The 19,271-nt window shown below is 50.1% G+C and overlaps 2 protein-coding genes across 8 annotated transcripts in view; both read left to right on the top strand.

The window, feature by feature from the left end:
• The window catches only part of LOC122389353 (zinc finger protein 316-like), a 38,855-nt gene extending 28,099 nt beyond the window's left edge, over positions 1 to 10,756 (top strand). The window contains exons 11-12 of one of the 7 annotated variants that reach the window (XM_043381283.1): positions 8,543 to 8,673; positions 8,782 to 10,756. In XM_043381283.1, coding sequence (XP_043237218.1) covers positions 8,543 to 8,673; positions 8,782 to 10,365 — 1,715 coding nt within the window. In that variant the 3' untranslated portion in view covers positions 10,366 to 10,756. Of the gene's footprint in view, positions 1 to 8,542 lie in introns of all 7 variants that reach the window. The other 6 variants (XM_043381280.1, XM_043381284.1, XM_043381282.1 and 3 more) reach the window with 6 other exon arrangements.
• A 5,410-nt stretch (positions 10,757 to 16,166) lies between these two features.
• LOC122389354 (oocyte zinc finger protein XlCOF19-like) lies at positions 16,167 to 17,424 on the top strand. The gene has a single exon (XM_043381285.1). It carries the CDS (start codon positions 16,261 to 16,263, stop codon positions 17,173 to 17,175), a length of 915 nt encoding a protein of 304 aa, XP_043237220.1. The 5' UTR covers positions 16,167 to 16,260; the 3' UTR covers positions 17,176 to 17,424.
• The last annotated feature ends 1,847 nt before the right edge of the window (positions 17,425 to 19,271 follow it).

The following is a 19,271-nucleotide window of genomic DNA, read 5'->3' as shown; positions in this document are numbered from 1 at the left end:
TACTGAAAGTTTGGTGACGATTGGCGCAGCGGTTCTCGAGATATATCGAAAAAACTCAAGGGGGGGGGCAAAAAAATGCCCCCCCCCCATCGCCTGGAAGGTTAAATCTTTTACTAAAACGTTTGGTAGCACGCGATGGTATATGCTGCTTTGCCCGCAATAAGAGCCGCACTTTCACATTAAGTCGCTAGGAACAGGGGAGATCACGAAAAGTAAACAAAGGTTAAAGTCTAATATCTTAAAAACCAGTGAATATTTTTTCGGTGAACTTAAAGGGACTATCCCACCTTCTAAAATGTTGTTAAAACCAGTTAAATTGTGCCCGACTTTATAGATTGGATGACCAGGAACACCATTCTGGTATTTATTTTTCATTAAACATCTTAGGCTTCCTATATTCCAAACACAAACTTTCAAATATGTGACGTCACAGCCCAAAATTACCTCCTTCCCCAGGCCACATTACTGTCATAAAGCTGATTCTTTTTACTCTGTAGGCACCACAACAAAGTTCAGACCAAGTTTTAAGCGATTTTTCAACGAAGAAACCCATTTAAATCAGAATGACTAAACGAGATGACGTCACACTAACGGTCGCTCCATGTTGAAGATAGGGCCTTGTACAAGGCCCATTTTCAAATGAAGGGAACGAATTTCTTCAACACCAAGAGGCCGCGGGGGTTGCAACCTAGATAGATAGTGGTTTCTGAACGTCGCCGCAAACTTGGCTATCTCAACTCAAACCCCATGTTAAAGGTGGGATAGTCCCTTTAAGTAAATATTCGTTTTTGCTCTTTCTGAACCGAGCGACATTATCTTCATTCATGCCAATTCATTAACTTTTTTGAAGGTGGGAGGGCCCTTTTGACCTGGCTCGTGGTGGGAACTACGAGAAGTGTAGGCATCTACTCAACCCGAACAGACATTGCTCAGATAAATAACTGATTGCGTTTTATTGGCTCTTGATAGCTAACATTTTAGAAAATGTATTCCTTGGCGTTGATAAACAGGCCTTTTTCATAGATAAGTTGGCTCTAAGTCCTATCTGTGCGCGAGTTAATAAACGTCAAGGGAGCTTTGCATTCCCTACGAGCTCAGCGCTCCGTTTCTGAAGGCTGTGCTTCTAGCGATAAATAGATCAACTCATGGGCGCTGATGGCTTGTCGCGTCAACATTGCCGCTGCCGTCCACGGCGCTCACCAAGGTGATCTGGAAACGTGACCAGCTGCGTGGGTCACCTCTGGGCGTCGAGATTGTTCCAGTGTATGTGCGACTTGTTTGGCATGGAACGTTTTTAATGGCCTTTCTTCTTCTTGCGTATTCTTCAGGCATCAGTGGCTCGGTCCAACGTCCCCACTTCGACTTCCGATGTCTGGGACAACATTATCTGGATGGACATGTGAAGACAAGTCACGGCCACATCGACAGGAACGGCAGATTCAAGTGCGAGTGTTGTCAGTACTCGACCGACAGGTCCAGAGACATGAAACACCATCGAAGGACTCACACTGGGGAGCGGCCGCACCGCTGTGATATCTGTACGACACGGTTCATTTTACAGTCACACCTCACGGCACACATGCTGACTCACACTGGGGAGAGGCCGTTTGGCTGCTCTGTCTGCACGGCACGGTTCGCTGTTCGGTCACACCTCAACAACCACATGCGGACCCACACTGGGGAGCGGCCGTACGGCTGCTCCATCTGCACGGCACGGTTCACTGAACGGTCTACCCTCACTAGACACATGCGGACCCACACGGGGGAACGGCCGCACGGCTGCTCCATCTGCACGGCACGGTTCGCTGTTCGGTCACACCTCAACAGACACATGCGGGCTCACACTGGGGAGCGGCCGTACGGCTGCTCATCTGCACGGCACGGTTCACTGAACGGTCTACCCTCACTAGACACATGCGGACCCACACGGGGGAACGGCCGCACGGCTGCTCCATCTGCACGGCACGGTTCGCTGTTCGGTCACACCTCAACAACCACATGCGGACCCACACTGGGGAGCGGCCGCACGGCTGCTCCATCTGCACGGCACGGTTCTCTGAGCGGTCAAACCTCATCACACACATGCGTACCCACACTGGGGAGCGGCCGTACGGCTGCTCTATCTGCACGGCACGGTTCACTCAACGGTCCACCCTCACCAGACACATGCTGACCCACAATGGGGAGCGGCCGTACGGCTGCTCCATCTGCACGGCACGTTTCACTAAACGGGTCAGCCTCACTCAGCACATGCGGACCCACACGGGGTAGCGGCCGTACGGCTGCTCCATCTGCACTGCACGGTTTTCTGTTCGAGCAAGCCTAAACAACCACATGCGGACCCACACAGGGGAACGGCCGTACGGCTGCTCCATCTGCACGGCACGGTTCACTAAACGGTCTAACCTCAACAACCACATGCGGACTCACACTGGGGAGCGGCCGCACGGCTGCCCTATCTGCAATGCACGGTTCACTGAGCAATCAAGTCTTATCAAACACATGCGGACTCACACAGGGGAGCGGCCCTACGGCTGCTCTATCTGCAAGGCACTGTTCTCATACCGGTCACACCTTACCAGACACATGCGGACCCACACTGGGGAGCGGCTGTACGGCTGCTCCATCTGCATGGCACGGTTCGCTAGACCGGCAGACCTCACTATACACGTGCGGACCCACACGGGGGAGCGGCCGTACAGCTGCTCACATTGCCAGGCTCTGTTCGCTCAACGGGCATATCTCTTCAGACACATGCGGACCCACGCGAAGAGCGGCCGCACTGCTGGCTCGGTTGTTTGACACACAGACAGTAAGCCACTTTTCGGTGGTACACAGTTTTGGTTATTACACAGGTAGGTATGACCTATGCGGTAAATGATTTTCCAGACGGAATGCAATGGTGAGACGTGTCGACAAGTGCATGACCGGCCAAGAATGATAGCTATATTGGTGGTATAGCTATCATTCTTGTTTGTGAGCTTCGTGGCTACCCGTGTCTCATCTGAAGGACTGTCGAACTGTCGTTATTTTAAGCGCCGTAGCGCCATTTTAAGAGCGTCCGGTTGAAATAATGCTTCTTTGTACGGCTTTGGCTCCCTCCAGTATTTGCAGCATTCCGCATTATGTGCGCAGATTTTGTCGACAAGGTGCCGGTTTAAAGTAGATCGGCATTTTACGCCGTACGGTGTAGCGTAGTCTTATACATTGCATACTCGTACACTGTCTATAATGGTATATGCTCTGTCTGCATATCATTCCCCACTATAATGGACGTCAAGTACAAACCCGACGCCGTTCACACAGCGACATCCTGGCATGCCGAGCTGTGCCGCTATTGTAAGCCCGCCGACCTCTCGGTGCTCCGTGCAAGTGTATGTATGCTGCAGCGTCTTAATGGTACGTGAGGAGAAAGTCTTGCTTGCGCTTCTGAGGGATGATAACCCGGTTGTCTGAGCTGAGGCTGTCAGCATTTAATAAAGACATCAGTAGGGCGCCGATCCCGGACAGTGTGCGTCCCCTTCAAGGGTCGGGCTCAGCGGACGTCACCGCGATGAACAACTCGGCCGCCGCTTATCGTGGACTGGTGGACTTCCAACCGCGAGCTTTGAGCCGCCGCTGACCAAGCATCTGTCGTCGGAGCAGCTGGAGGGACTGATGGATCAGCTGCTGAAGTTTGGCTGCCCATGTTACACAGACACACAGTCAACAGAGCGGGTTGGGAAGGCCCCAGCCGAGGCGGCCGGCCAAGTCAACGGGATCTAACAGCAGCAGGTCACACCCTGAACAAGGTGGCCTGGGGTGCTGAAACCCATGGGTCGGCTGTTAAAAAATCGCACCGGCCTCTGGTACCTAACATTGGGATGTAGCGATGGAAAGCGAGCCGAGAAAATCCAGTATCTATGTAGTGTTTCGTTTCATTTGTGCCACCTCTTCAGATCGCCCATTCTAGTTGTAGGTATGTGATGTCAAATAAATTGTAATATATACTCATATGTCGCAAGAACATGTGGTAGCATGTGTCACAGATGGTTAATAACAGGGAATATTTACCAATTTCCATACCAAAGTGACTATGAAACCCAGGTTTCACTTAAAAAGTCCCTTTATTAACCCGCGCCCCGCTGGGGGGCCGATTCTGCCCCCCCCCCCCCCCGCCTAACTTCCGAACGGAAGGTCGTAGAGAGACGGGGAAAGCGGCCAACGAAAGGACTCAACGAGACCGATCTGAAGAGCACCAAAAATTTTGCTTAAATAGGTCAAAAGTCAGGTCAAAGGTAATAATAACAGGTTTTCACAGCGTTGGCGTCTGAGCCCAGTTGGTGAAGAGGCGATTGACGGCGCTCACCCAGAACGCATCCTTAGGGTAGTGATACGATGTGCTTTACTTAAAACGCCATGGAAAGTTCAAGGTCAAGGTCAGGTCAGGTCAATAAAGGTCATCACAAAGTAGCCACTGAACGGGCTATGTGCGACACATGTTTTATGGGTCATTTTGCCCATAGAATGCAATGGCGATACTCACTAAATGATTTGGATCACAATTGGACGGAGTTCAGGTCAAGTCAGGTCAAACTAGGTCAAATTTCGAAATTGGTCTTTTCAAACAAAATTGGTGTTTATCTAATTCAGTTTTTGACGGCGAATCCAACGGTGGTATTTTCGTTGTCGTAGGTGGTCTAAAACTTCCAAAATTTGCAATCAAAAATTTTGTCATGTGTTATTTTGGCGGTTTTTTGGCCATTCTGTGACCAAAAATTGACGGATTGCCTCCAAATTTTGTATGAGCATAGTAAATACTGGTTTTCATATGATGTGTTCCGTTTTTTGAAAATTCAAAAAAAATTGGTTTTTATAGGTTTTTTTCTAAAAGACAGTTTTTTTTTAAAATATGGAGCCAAAAACTCTTATTTTACGTATTTGGTGGCTTTTTTTGGGCGATTTGCTGCAATTATGTATTTTTGGTGAATATACCGGGTGGCCCAGAAAAAAACGTTGCGAACTTTAGAGGCCTGTATATCAAATACGAGTACAAATAGCGAGCCAAAATTTTCATCAAGTTTGCGTCATTTCTTTGCGCATTGGTGTGCCAAATTATAACACTATACCATCATTTTCAAGCTGGCAATCTTGAGTTGAATTAAGCAAGACTTTTTTGCTTCTTTTGCCGATGTGAAACGATGGTGATGATTGGGTTAGACGTCCCATGTTATAAAAAAGAATAAAAAATAGAGCACGTAAATGAAACCAACACGTATGTTCTTATTTTAAATATTTTTGTATCACTTAGGTGCCAAATATTCAAATACTGAGCCAAAATGGTGCTCATGGATGTCATTCGTTTCAACACCAAATCATGTTTCGAGCAGGAGTGGCACGATGCATGGATTACTGCTGATTACCCTCCTTTCAGTAGATCAAACAGTAAATCGGCCGGATAAGGAAAACAAACTAAAGCAGACTGGTTCCTGTGCCAGAAGACCACAGAATAGCTTATGAAAAACAACATTGCCAGCAGATGCCAAAACAATATGGTTGAAAAGCTACCTTTTCCCAGGAATGTCAGTCAGGAAAGCATTTGAGCCACAAGATGGTTAGAAAACTGGAAACTTCTTCCGATGCCGCTGGCACAGAGCCATCGTGGTTGCCTGAGGGAATGTGTCATCCTGAGACCCGAACCATCAATGAGACTAGCTGCCAGTAGAAGTCATGGCTCTAGGCCGCGGTGCCGCGGGGTGAAAGTGACCCGTTCACTCACATTTTTTAGTAAACATCGGAGCAAAAAAGTAATTTTTACATGGCATGCTTGAAACACGAACCGTTTAAAAAGTTATTTACCGAACACCATGAAAATCACACCATTTACTGAAAATGCGTGCCGCATTGACTATTCGAAGTTTCAATGTTGTATCTTTATCACTTTCTGAGAAATATTGATTTAAAGTTGGGAACGTTTTTTTCTGGGCCACCCAGTATAAACATTTAGACAATCTTGACCAGAAATGGCATGTAGTGACGCCACAAAAACGCCATTTTTTCAAAAAATTTCAAAGGGATTATGATGAAACTTGCACAGTCCATGTCAAATTGATGTAGCATAAGGTACCCCGAATTTCGTGACAATATCTGCAACGGTTTTGGAGTTATCACGAAAATCCGGGAGGGGGGGGGCAGAATCTGCCCCCCCCCCCCAGCGGGGCGCGGGAACTGCTATCGACCGTGCTACCATCTGTTGTGAGGATTTGGAACTAAGGCCGGGCGGGTGTCAGAGTGCACTCGGAAGATCTTCAACAGAGACCGTGGAAATGGAAGTAGAGGCGCGAAACACGCTGTGTGAGAGCGGAATTAGTGTCTTGTCTTATATTAAGGCCGTGTTACACTGCCGAATTTTGGCCACGACCCTGTCGCCGAATCACGTCGTGTAGGAAATCGGCGAACAGTTTACCGACAGAGGCGAACAGTTCGCCGACAGAGCCCGTTTTGCAGAAAACGGTTGGGGGGGGGGCCCCCTAAACGTGCGCGGGTCGAAGCTGATCCATGATTCGGCGAACATCGCGAATGAATGGCGAATCTGTTGCGAATAGTCGGCGATACCTTGGCAACAAGTCGACGCACGCAGCGACATGTCGGCGGCGACTCGGCGACTGTTTGGCGATCATGTTCGTTTATTATAAATTCGGCGAACGGCCACGAAATTTTCATTTTTCATGAAATATTCGTGGCGGTCGTGACGAACCGTAAAAGTCGCGCGGTGGACACCGACTGGTCTGCGAAATGCCAAGACCATGGAAGAAAGATCCCGAATCGGTCCGCGACATAGGATGACTTGCATATTCGTGCACATTCGTGTACCAAAATTCGGCAGTGTAACAAGGGCTTTAGGCTCTTGCGATATGCTCCCCGATCACTAACAATATATTGTTGTCTCCAGAAGTGCAAATTTCACGAAAATCTGTCATTTTCTTATCCTTTTTGGTTTGGGGCCCGTTTTCAAATTTCGAATTTGAAATAAAAACAGTATTTTTGTGCTCAGCTCGACCAGACACGTCGAATCAGGGGCGGAAACATTAACTTTTTAATATTTTTGGAAAAACGGGTCACCCTAATGTGCATGCCTACTGATTATGAGTGGCAACTTTCAGACAAATCGGTTCAAACAATTGGCCTACAGGCCTTGCACTTCGTAGCGGTGCCAAAACTGCTTGCACTTGCACCGTGCACCCTACGACGTTCATGTGTACGTCACCGTGAAGCGCTCGTCAAGCTCCTCTACCAACGAACCAAATTTGATGTCGCTAGCTCAAACTGTACCAAGGCCAGAGGATCCCCGGTCAAAAAAGGGGAATAATTCTTCACCTTCCTTTTTATGACTTAAATATCCCTTTTTGTTGACAAAATATCCCCTTATTGAGATCTCCCTTCTTTTACACTTACCTCCCTTTATTCTCCACAGCCTCCGTTTTTTCCCACAACCTCCCTTTTTACCCCACAGCCTCCCTTTTCCCCAGAAGATCATTTTTAGTTATGTCGCCAGATGTCATCATACATGCTTTAACTGCGGAAAGGAAGCTACACCAAAAGAAATCCACAAAAAAAATGAAGCTAGTCGCACGTCTCACACGCCAAGGACCACGACACTATAATGGGACATGATGCATTGTAATGGTGCAAGGAGAAGGTAATGGCGTTTTAAATTTGCCAGACCACAATTTGATTGGTATAATTCAATCATTGCATTAGAAGTGCTACAATTTTTTGCAAAAATGTCTTCAGATGACAAACTTCAACTAGAAAAGGGCACTTGTGGTAAGAACAAGGGAGGTTTCAGTAAGAATAAGGTAGCGTTTTGCGGTAATTTATTTTTATTTTTTATTTTTTATTTATTTTTTTTATTTTTTATTTTTAATTTATCCAGACCAGAGGATCTCTTGGCAAAAAATGTTATCGCTTCTGGCACGGGCGGTGTGCACCCCTCAGAGACGGAAACCTTAACGGACCACGGTTCAAGGTGGGCTGCATGTGCCCTGCGAGTTTACAACCTGTGCCGTCGGCCGTTTGGCCTTTAGCCCCGAAAATTGCAGTGTCGCCGTCATGGCACGTGCCACGGTGTGCGAATTGACACGGGACCGGCACCACCGTCGTTTCCCCGGATCGGTGTGTCGAACGGTGGCCTACCCATTTGGGTAGTCTCGCTCCACGTCTCGATCGGCGCAACCATTTGGGCTCCAGATGCCGAAATGCTTCAACACACAAAGACACACGCACATGCACACACATCGGGACAACTTTTATTTTCAGTCCCTCCCCAATGTGAATATATCCGAATGGAAACTTGAAAGCATGCGAAGCCATGCTTTCCATCCCGTAATTCCGGAATATTTTTTTTACGATTTTCCAAAGTTGATGTAAAAATCATAGCCCACTTGTCCCCAGTCTCCCCTATCTATCTTTTTTTATTCAGAGTGAGTTCACTGCCGACACTGTCGCTTACGGTAAACCACACAGGGTCCAGATAACTCAGTATGTACTATTCACATTTCAGGCACGTCTCTTGCAAGGGACACGGCTCAGGAGTTTGCTGATGATGTGCCAGATCTGGGCACATGTGGACGCTCTGAGGGCGCAGCACTGACCGGAGCGGGCACGTCGACGCACCCGTCTGCCGGTGACCAGGCTCCGCACCCGTCCGCCGGTGACCAGGCTCCGCACCCGTCTGCCGGTGACCAGCCTCCGCACCCGTCTGCCGGTGACCAGGCTCCGCACCCGTCTGCCGGTGACCAGGCTCCGCCACACCGGTGCGACCTCTGCGGACTGGCGCTGCACGGCCTGGCCGAGTTCCAGAGCCACCTCGACGGCCATTCCAGACGTCTGGATGTCTCCTCCGACCACAGCGGTAGCGACACGGGCGCCGAAAACACGGAGCAGGACGAATGCCGGAATGTGCGGCGCACATACCAGGACAGCAAACCGTCACTGGACAGTTCCGGGCAACAGCGGCGGTCCCACGCTTCGACTGTGTCGGATGGTGTTAGCGCCAGCCGAGTTACTGATGAGTCCGGAGACGAAGAGGACGGGGCGCCCGGGTCTGGTACTGATGAGTCCGGAGACGGAGAGGACGGGGCGCCCGGGTCTGGTACTGATGAGTCCGGAGACGGAGAGGACGGGGCGCCCGGGTCTGGTACTGATGAGTCCGGAGACGGAGAGGACGGGGCGCCCGGGTCTGGTACTGATGAGTCCGGAGACGGAGAGGACGGGGCGCCCGGGTCTGGTACTGATGAGTCCGGAGACGGAGAGGACGGGGCGCCCGGGTCTGGTACTGATGAGTCCGGAGACGAAGAGGACGGGGCGCCCGGGTCTGGTACTGATGAGTCCGGAGACGAAGAGGACGGGGCGCCCGGGTCTGGTACTGATGAGTCCGGAGACGGAGAGGACGGGGCGCCCGGGTCTGGTACTGATGAGTCCGGAGACGGAGAGGACGGGGCGCCCGGGTCTGGTACTGATGAGTCCGGAGACGAAGAGGACGGGGCGCCCGGGTCTGGTACTGATGAGTCCGGAGACGGAGAGGACGGGGCGCCCGGGTCTGGTACTGATGAGTCCGGAGACGGAGAGGACGGGGCGCCCGGGTCTGGTACTGATGAGTCCGGAGACGAAGAGGACGGGGCGCCCGGGTCTGGTACTGATGAGTCCGGAGACGGAGAGGACGGGGCGCCCAGGTCTGGACCACACCGGTGTAAAAAATGCGGAAACTGCTATAAGTACGCTAGAGGACTTAAAACGCACTTGGCGACGCATTCAGATAAAGCGTCACACAAATGCAGTTTGTGTGAAAGGGCGTACAAAAGGAGAGATGTTCTTTTGAGACATATTCGAGAAGTTCATTTCGGAGATGTCAAACCTAAAACGAAAGACCTGAAACTGAGGCATGTTTGCGATTTATGTGGAAAAGGCTTCGCTGCGCCGATTGCCTTGAAAAGACACATTAAGTGTCACATGGGTGAAAAGCCATTCAGATGTGGCGAATGTTTTAAAACATTCGCGCTTAAAGGTGATCTGACGAAACATTACATGACGCACACTCAGGAGAGGCCTCACAAGTGTGAGCTATGTGACATGCAGTTTGCCAGGCGCACTACGCTCCAGAAACACATGAGAATTCACACCGGGGAAAAGCCTTACACCTGTGAGACATGTGGACAGGGCTTCTCCCGCCAGGATGTGCTATCAACGCATCAGCGCCGGCACACTGGCGAACAACCCTACAAATGTGGAATTTGTGGTGCGGGCTTCACCCATAAACCCCCTCTCATGGCCCATCTGAAAAAGAACGGTAAATGCGCGGGGAGCAACAGGCAGGGAGACTGTTGAGGAACTGGTGCACCGCCATGACCATGTTCACGTGCAGAGGGCCCTGAACGACGGTCAGTGCCCCCAGGCCCTATCAGACATGTTCGTCCACCGTTCAATAGTGTCATCTCGCAACTCCGCGCAGTTTTATCGGGTATGCTCGACCTCCCAAAGTGCAGGCTCTCCACAACCCAGCGGCAGTTCGCTTATAGGGCCGCGGCGGCGTGGAGCGCAAGCCGCACACATTAGGCACTAGGGGGATGGGCGCAAGATGATGATGCATTTGGTTGTATTTTAAAACGCTGTTGTATTTTAGTGTTTGAAACGTGTCGTTCATGTCGCTTTTAAATATATTCCCAGTCTTTTTATACTCAACTTGTACAACACGTTTAATCATGTATATTTGATTGAGGATTGGTAAATTCCTTTTTAATGACCTCCTTACAAATTATTTATGTTTTTGATGTATTTAGCTTGATACAAATTTTCGGCCACGGGCCTTGATCACATATCAGTTTAAACACAGACAAATTTGTATCAAGCTAAATACATCAAAAACATAAATAATTTGTAAGGAGGTCATTAAAAAGGAATTTACCAATCACCTACATGCCTTACATACAAAGAGCACTACAAGAATTAAAAGTTGATTGAGGATTGTTTTAATTTGTGCATTTGTGCGTTTTCTGTAAACCACTCGACCGAATTCGTAATAGCCGCCACGTGGAAGAATTCTAATAAACGCTCATGGCTTATGGCTATGTCTAAGTGTCGTCTTCTGTCTGCTATCCGCCATCTAACAAGCTAAATAAAAACTCATCGGAGGCTACCATGCTGTCCCATCACGGGCCTTCCTCAATTTAGGGCCCGTCGGCCTGCCGAGTTACCACTAACACCACAACACACGCTGCACCAACACAGCACCACGACACTCGACGTCACCACCAGACATGTGTATGGATCCGAGAAAATGGATCTGGGATCTGATCCCACGGATCCTGATCTCGGATCCGACGGGATCATAGATCCAGCTCTGTAATTTATCGAGAGATCCGTAGGGATCACAGATCCGAGTCTCATTTTTTGCTTGAGATCCAGTGAGATCATAGATCCTCACTTATTTTTTGTCAACACATATATCCCAAAAAAGCACTTGTTTCAACTCACAAACGTTCTGTTTTAGTGATTTTATGTGATCGCACGTCATAATCCATAGTTTTGTGTCACTTATTGGCATAGAAACCCTTTAAACAATGGTTTCAAATGTGGTACATGGTGGGATCCACTCAGATCATAGATCCATGTTCGTAATTTATCGTCAGATCATATGAGATCATAGATCCAAGATGTATTTTTCACGCCGTATCCGGTGGGATCATAGATCCCAACCTGTACTTTGTTTCGAGATCCACTGGGATCATAGATCCATCACTCGGATCCATGCACATGTCTGGTCACCACATCTCGGCCTGACTTTTACGGGGGAGCCCGTCGACTCCGAGGACTTATCGATGCCCATCCCACCGACTAGGACTTATCAGGCCTGTCATTAACTTCCTACAAGAACGTAAAAACTGTCGATCTATGGACTCCTCAAATACCTTGATTACCAGTATAACGCCTTTTGGGGCGTCTAACGGAGCGAGCGAGAGGGTGAGCCTTGCACGTGCGAAATTTCGAGGGGGTACCTCCAACTGACTTGTGCACGGCACCCTACTAACCGGTCTCTAGCGATGTGCCAAATTTGAGCACAATCGGCCGACGGCCCAGCCGTTCTCGAGATCTGGAAGCGGCACCCTGCACGTGCGCACGTGCAAAATGAGTCCCAACTGACTTTTGCACGGCACCCTACGGCACCCTACGGTTCCTAACCATGTACCAAATTTGAGCGCCATCGGTCCAGCTGTTCTCAAGATCTGGAATCGACCCCTGCACGTGCGCACGTGCAGCAGCACCCCAACTCTGGCACATGGATATGCATTGCCTAGTGGGTGCCTACCTACATGCCAGCTTTCAGCGCAATCGGCCAAGTAGTTACCGAGATATTGCAACAATTACAAAAGTGACACCTCTTCGTTTTGCACGTGGCACGTGCATGGGGGGTCACCCACATGCATCGGAAATAGTCCAATATATGGTAGAAGGAATGAAGCTACCCTACAAAAATTCAAAAATTACCGCGTGCAAGTGGTGGTTGCTGAGATAAGCGTCGCAAAATCGTGACCTCGGCCGGCCGCTCATACTCAGAAATTTCCGTTAAAGGTAGTGTGCCAGCTTTCTTGGACCGTATGGAGTTAATGGCCCAGATAAGGAGAACCGGATTTTTAGAACTTATCCATACCTTCAAAACTCATGGAAACGTCTTAAATTCTTCAAATTTTGTGTACCCCAGTGCGAAATTCGCCCCGACGGGTTGTCGGTCGTACCCCAACCACATTTCACACCACTATGAACAATAAATGCACACACTGAAATCGCTATTACCGATATGCTCATCCAATCAAGTTTCGATAAACCCGTTCATCATCATCTCCTGCGGTTTCGAACACGCCTGTTAGGTGGCTTCTGATGCTCGTCGAGGTCGGAATTTCCAAATACGCGTGGTGCGTCGGGCCGCGCGCTCTGACTTCGGCCAAGAAAAATGCGTCAGCTGATCATTGTCATTTCTGCCACTTGCGTGTGGTGAAATGGGGTCATAACTTATAAGACGGCTTTTTCATATCAATTATTTTACATAAAATCATATTTCAAACTATAAATAATGTTCGACAGCCAAATAAAAGAAACAATACCAATACGGGCTTACAGTTTAAGGCTCGTCATTGTGTTGTCTACGATTAGACAGCTGATAACTCATTCCCGTACGTCGTATGGTCGTAACACTATAATGACCTTTGCTTATTGTCACAAGTGCGCCGCATTCGCGATTGTTGCCCGACGCCTGTTTGCAGGTGAGCCCACTACAGTTGTTATACATATCTAAAAACCGAAAAACTTTTAGGCGAAAAAGGCACTATTCCAGGCCCATTTTTGATTTTTTTTTGCGATATTAGGTAAAAACAGAAGCTTCTTATCCTAGGAAAAATAAAATGGGAAATCTTTCAAAGGTGGCACACTACCTTTAATCTAAGGAAAGACTCCGCTCGCTTCGCTCGCTCCGTAATATTGACCCAGTAAACATGCCGACGTCGGCCCAGCGTCGGTTCAACCTCGGCCCGAAATCGGCCGGACGTCGGATATGCCCGCATGTTCCGACGTCCAGCCGAAGTCCAGCCGACGTCGAGCCGACGTCGGGCCGAGGTCGTTTGCCGAGATTGACGAGATCGTTTGTCGTTGGACCGACGGGGCCGACGTCAGCATGTTTATTGGGACAACGCGCCAAAAATATCAACCGGCGGCGGGATTCGAGCCCCCCAGTCGCCGACGTCGGCATGTTTACTGGGACAACACGCCAAAAGCATCAGCCGGCGATGGGATTCGAACCCCGTGTCATTCGAACGCGAGGTTAGTGCGCTAACCACTACACCACGCAGCCAGATAGCGAAATCAGTTTGTTTTGTTGGGTTATGCCCTTTCGGTCTGACAAGACCATTTCAGAGCCGGAAGGATGATAGGATGGAGACATTGGTCTTCTTGGCGAGCACCCTGGGTCCAGTTCATATAGAGTCCCTGGTCCCATTGCTGTTACGTGACACTTATTGGAAAGGGCGACCCCACAATGGATTCATATAGCCACTCTTACACACCTGCACCAACGTTTCCCAAAGTGTCCCTTTGATAAGTGGCACTTTGGCAAAGTGACACTTGCCGACTGGCCTTTCTATATGAACTGGGCCCGGCCCCGGTGAGTTGCCGGGGCTGAGCCTGACCAAAGGATAGGCCGAGCAGCCCCCGAGCACTCACCGCACCCGGCTACGGGCGAGCTCGGCTTACGGGCAATCCCAAATGGGATAAAGTTTCCCATCCAGTCCGGATCAGGGGGTTGCGGCGTGGAGGAAGATTTGAGTTTCCTGAGGATATTTTGAATACCTACAGAAGCTCTTTATGAAACATGAAACATGCATTTTATATTATTTTAACGGTCAAAACAGCGTCCGAGGTCGGTCCGACGTCGCCCCGACGTCGGCTGGACCTCAGCAATTGATCTCGGTCCGACGTCGGCTGGACCTTAGCTGGACGTCGGTACATGCGGGCATATCCGACATCCAGCCGACGTCGTGCCGAGGTTGGACCGACGTCGGGCCGACGTCGGCATGCCGATGCCGAGTTGCCGACGTCACCCCGACGTCGGCCGACGTCGGCATGTTTACTGGGGAGTATTGAGTGGTAAGGCGGTCAGCGCAGCGCGGCGCGTCCCTGACCCAGCCCAACGCGTCTGTGCCGAGCGTGAGGCCAGAGGGATATACTGTACCGCTAAACCTGGGTGTGAGGCGGCGCAGTCTACCGTTGAGGCCAGAGTGATATACTGTACCGCTGCACCTGGGTGTGAGGCGGCGCAGTCTACCGTTGAGGCCAGAGTGATATACTGTACCGCTGAACCTGGGTGTGAGGCGGCGCAGTATACCGTTCCAGTCAAACGCTGGGCCGTCGGGGGGGGGGGGGGGGGCGAACATCACAATTAGTAGGCGAGTGTACATACGGATCTAGAGGCATTTTCGTTTTTCTCCATTGACTTATAATTGAAAGGTCACGCCACTGACCTGACCTTAGGTCACGGATATAAAAAATTCGGAGGTATACAAATTATAGGCGCCCATAACATCATGCAATCAACCAAGTTTGAAACCTCTCTGACAAACACCATGCAGGCTGGACATGATTGCAAACTTTTTTTAGGCTTATTCAGTTAACTTGACCTGGTGGCCTGACCTGACATGACCTGGGGTCAAAAATATCACACATTGTCCAAAATTGATGTACCAAAAGCTGCTCCAAGCGGCGCGGCGCTACACGCCGCGGTTTTTATTCACACGCAAAAAAAGCGGCAGGGTGGTAACATATGCCCCCCCCCCCACTGGGGCCAAGGTTAAATGTTGTTACGTTGGCCAGAGATGGTTATTTTTCTAGTGTTCAATATAGCTTTTTTTGTCATTTTTATGTTTTCTGCTTTTGCGTCCGTTTACAAAATCCCCAAAGGACAGTGAGGGGTGAGCGGCGCGAAGCTTGAGTTATTATGAGAGAACATTTGACGAACTTGAACGAACGACCTTGAACGAACGAACCTGAACGAACGAACTTATACGAATGCAAACGAACGTTGAATCTGCAGAGTTAAGTTCTTGCCGGTGGCTGGTGATCTATTACACCGAACATGAAACAATTCAGATTGAGAGATATCTTAACTTTCCGTGATTTTGACTAGCTTTTGAACAGGCCGCGAAATCGTGGTGCCTTTACAACGGATTTTGACGGATCGTACCCTCGAGTCAGTGCTTGTTCTTAGAAATGGACAGGGGGCTGTTTCGACCCCCTCCCCCTACGGGGCGCGGGTTAATAATGGGCAAGTGAATATTCCGTAGGTACTACGAGCTCAGCGCTCCGTTTCTGAAGGCTGTATTTTTAACAATAAACGGATCAACTCATGGGCGCTGATGGCTTGTCCCGTCAACATTGCCGTTCACTGTCCACAGCACTCATCAAGGTGATCTGGAAACGACCCGCTGCGTGGGTCATCTCTGGGCGTCGTTGTTGTTTCGGTGCGTGTGCTGCCTGCTTTGTGCACGGAACTTGGTTAATGATCTTTCTTCTGTGTATTCTTCAGGCATCAGTGGCTCGGTCCAATGTCCCCACTTCGACTTCCGATGTCTGGGACAACATTATCTGGATGGACATGTGAAGACAAGTCACGGCCACATCGACAGGAACGGCAGATTCAAGTGCGAGTGGTGTCAGTACTCGACCAACAGGTCCACAAACATGAAACACCACCAAAGGACTCACGCTGGGGAACGGCCGCACCGCTGTGATGTCTGTACGGCACGGTTCACTCAACGGTCACACCTCACGGCACACATGCTGACTCACACTGGAGTGCAGCCGTACGGCTGCTCCATCTGTATGGCGCGGTTCACTCGACGGTCAACTCTCAACACCCACATGCGGACCCACACGGGGGAGCGGCCACACGGCTGCTCCATCTGCACTGCACGGTTCACTACGCGGTCAAACCTCATCAAACATATGCGCACTCACACTGGGGAGCGGCCATATGGCTGCTCCATCTGCAAGGCACGGTTCACTCAACGGTCATACCTCATCACACACATGCGGACCCACACGGGGGAGAGGCCGTACTGCTGCTCTATTTGCACGGCACGGTTCACTGACCGATCAGGTTTTAATAAACACATGCGGACCCACACTGCTGCTGCTGCATTTTGTGAACAGCCGCACTGCTGCTCCATCTGCAAGGCACGCTTCACTCGACGATCGCACCTCAATACGCACATGCTGACTCACAGCGGAGAGCGGCCTTTCAGTTGCTCTGTGTGTCTTTCACGGTTCACTCGTCGGTCAACCCTCAATATACACATGCGGACCCACACGGGGGAGCGGCCGTACGGCTGCTCACGTTGCCAGGCCCGGTTTGCTCTACGGGGAAATCTCAGCAAACACATGCGGACCCACACGGGGGAGCGGCCGTACTGCTGTTCACATTGCCAGGCCCGTTTTGCTCTACGGGGAAATCTCAGCAAACACATGCGGACCCACACGGGGGAGCGGCCGTACGCCTGTTCACATTGCCAGGCCCGGTTTGCTCAACGAGGAAGTCTCACCAAACACATGCAGACCCACGCGAAGAGCGGCTGTACTGCTGCAACTACTATTTAACGGTTCATTAGTTCGGCACATAGAAAGTCACTTGAAACTGGTACACAGTTTTGGGAATTATGTAATACACTGGTATGACCGATGCGGCAAATGGATGGATTGGCGAAGTACAACGCTGAGACTTGTCCTTGAAATGCATGAGTGGCCGCCGTACGTTTGATTTTAGTGTTTAATTTGTGATTCTCGTTTATGAGCGTCGTGGCTACCGGTGTCACGTCTGGCTTCTTCATTGTTACTAAGGATGATTCAGTCGTTGTCAGAGCCTATTTTAAGGGAATTTGACTGGGGGGGCAACCTGGAAAATTGTCTCTAATAATCCATCAACCCTCGCCCGTATTGGTATTTTCCAGCTGCGAACGTAAATGGGGGGGGGGGGGTCCGTTGGACCTTCCCCCTTGCCGTTTCGACCCTGCTCGAGCTAGAGCTTCGTGGAAAAAACGACCGTGTTGCCCGTGATGAAAGGAAGCCGATGATACCCAATTTTAACCCTCGCCGACCCTCGCCGACACAGGGGGGGGGGGGGTGATGCAACCCCCCTAAGGTTTTTTCGCGAATAACTCGCGTAAAAAGCTGCCGATTGCAACGAAACTTTCAGTACCCTCGCATTTATCAATTTTACACCTACCCTGAAAATTTCATGACCCTGACCCAAATGACCTTTGACCTGTGACCTACTTTCCGAGACCATGTTTGGCCGGAATCACGATTCGGCGTATGTCGACTCGCATTAGCCGCGCTTTTGCAAGCTTTTCGTGCTTTTAAACGTTCAAACATGTGATTTGATGTTGCTCCCATGCATTAGGGTGGATGTCAAGGTCACCTGAAGGTCAGGTCAGGTCAGTGACCTTTGATGACCTCGGTTCACTTTTTCGAGTTTTACATGTTTCTAGGCCAGTTATTGGAGCTGAATTCGAATTTAGCAACCCGATGAACATTTACGAAGCCTAGTTTTAGTGCCTTTGTAACATGTTACGAAGCTGTCAGAGGCGGTTGACACCATACTAGGAATACCCGGCAGGACCCCTACTGGTTGACCTGACCTGACCTGACCCGACCTGGACTAAATGCATGAAGACATCATCTGTGATCAAAACTCACATGATATCATTCGGATCAGCACCCCGAAAAACCCCATAGCAGCCACACTTTACGACGTTCTAACAGGTCCCGATTTTCCCGATTTTCGGGTCATTGACCTGACCTGGAAGGTCACCCGATGACCTAGGACATTAAAATTGGATATCATCGGCTTCCTCTCGTGACGGGCAGCACGCTCGTTTTTTCCGCGAAGCTCTATAGCTCGATCAGGGGCCAAACGCGAGGGGGGGTCGTACCAACCCTCCCTTGTGCCGTCGAAGGACGCAAAATGGCCTGTGCCGGCGAGTGTTAAGGTCCTAGGTCGTCATCACTTGACCTTCCAGGTCAGGTCAATGACCCAAAAGTCGGGAAAATCGAGACCTGTTAGAGCATCGTAAAGGGTGGCTGCTATGTTTTTTCGGGGTGATGATCACGAATATCATGTTAGATATGATTATAGATGTCTTCATGCATTTAGGCCAGGTCGGGTCAGGTCAGGTCAGGTCAACCAGTAAGGGTTTTGCCGGGTGTTCGTAGTAGGTGGCAACCGCCTCTGACAGCCTCGTAACATGTTACGAAGGCACCAAAACTACTTCGCAAACGGTCAAATGGTTGCTAAATTCGAATTTAGCTCCAAAAACTAGCCTAGAATCTTATAGAACTCGAAAATGTGAACCGGGGTCATCAAAGGTAAATGACCTGACCTGACCTTCCGGTGACCTTGACACCCACCCTAATGCATGGGAGCAACATCATATCCCATGTTTGAACGTTTGAAACCACGAAAAGACTGCAAACGAGCGGCTAATGCGAGGCGACATGCGCCGAATCGCAATCCCGGCCAAACATGGTGCCATGGTGCTAGGCCGCCGGTGCATCTGAAAGAACTGTGGGTGCCCCTGACAAGCCTGAAGTTCCAACGACAGGCCCGTGGTGCCCCTGACAGGCCCATGATGCCCTTGCGAGGCCGTTGGTGTCTCTGCTAGTGCTAGGCCGGTGGTGCCTCTGCTAGGCCGCTG

The sequence above is a fragment of the Amphibalanus amphitrite genome, unplaced genomic scaffold (genome assembly GCF_019059575.1).
Source record: "Amphibalanus amphitrite isolate SeventyFive unplaced genomic scaffold, NRLGWU_Aamphi_draft 000355F_arrow, whole genome shotgun sequence".
NCBI lineage: Eukaryota > Metazoa > Arthropoda > Thecostraca > Balanomorpha > Balanidae > Amphibalanus > Amphibalanus amphitrite.
The sequence above is the reverse complement of the archived record's forward strand: the minus strand, read 5'-3'. Positions and strand labels throughout refer to the sequence as shown.

What these genes read in the sequence shown, in the direction of transcription:
- LOC122389354 (XM_043381285.1), top strand. Translation starts at nt 16,261, where the DNA reads ATGAAACACCACCAAAGGACTCACGCTGGGGAACGGCCGCACCGCTGT.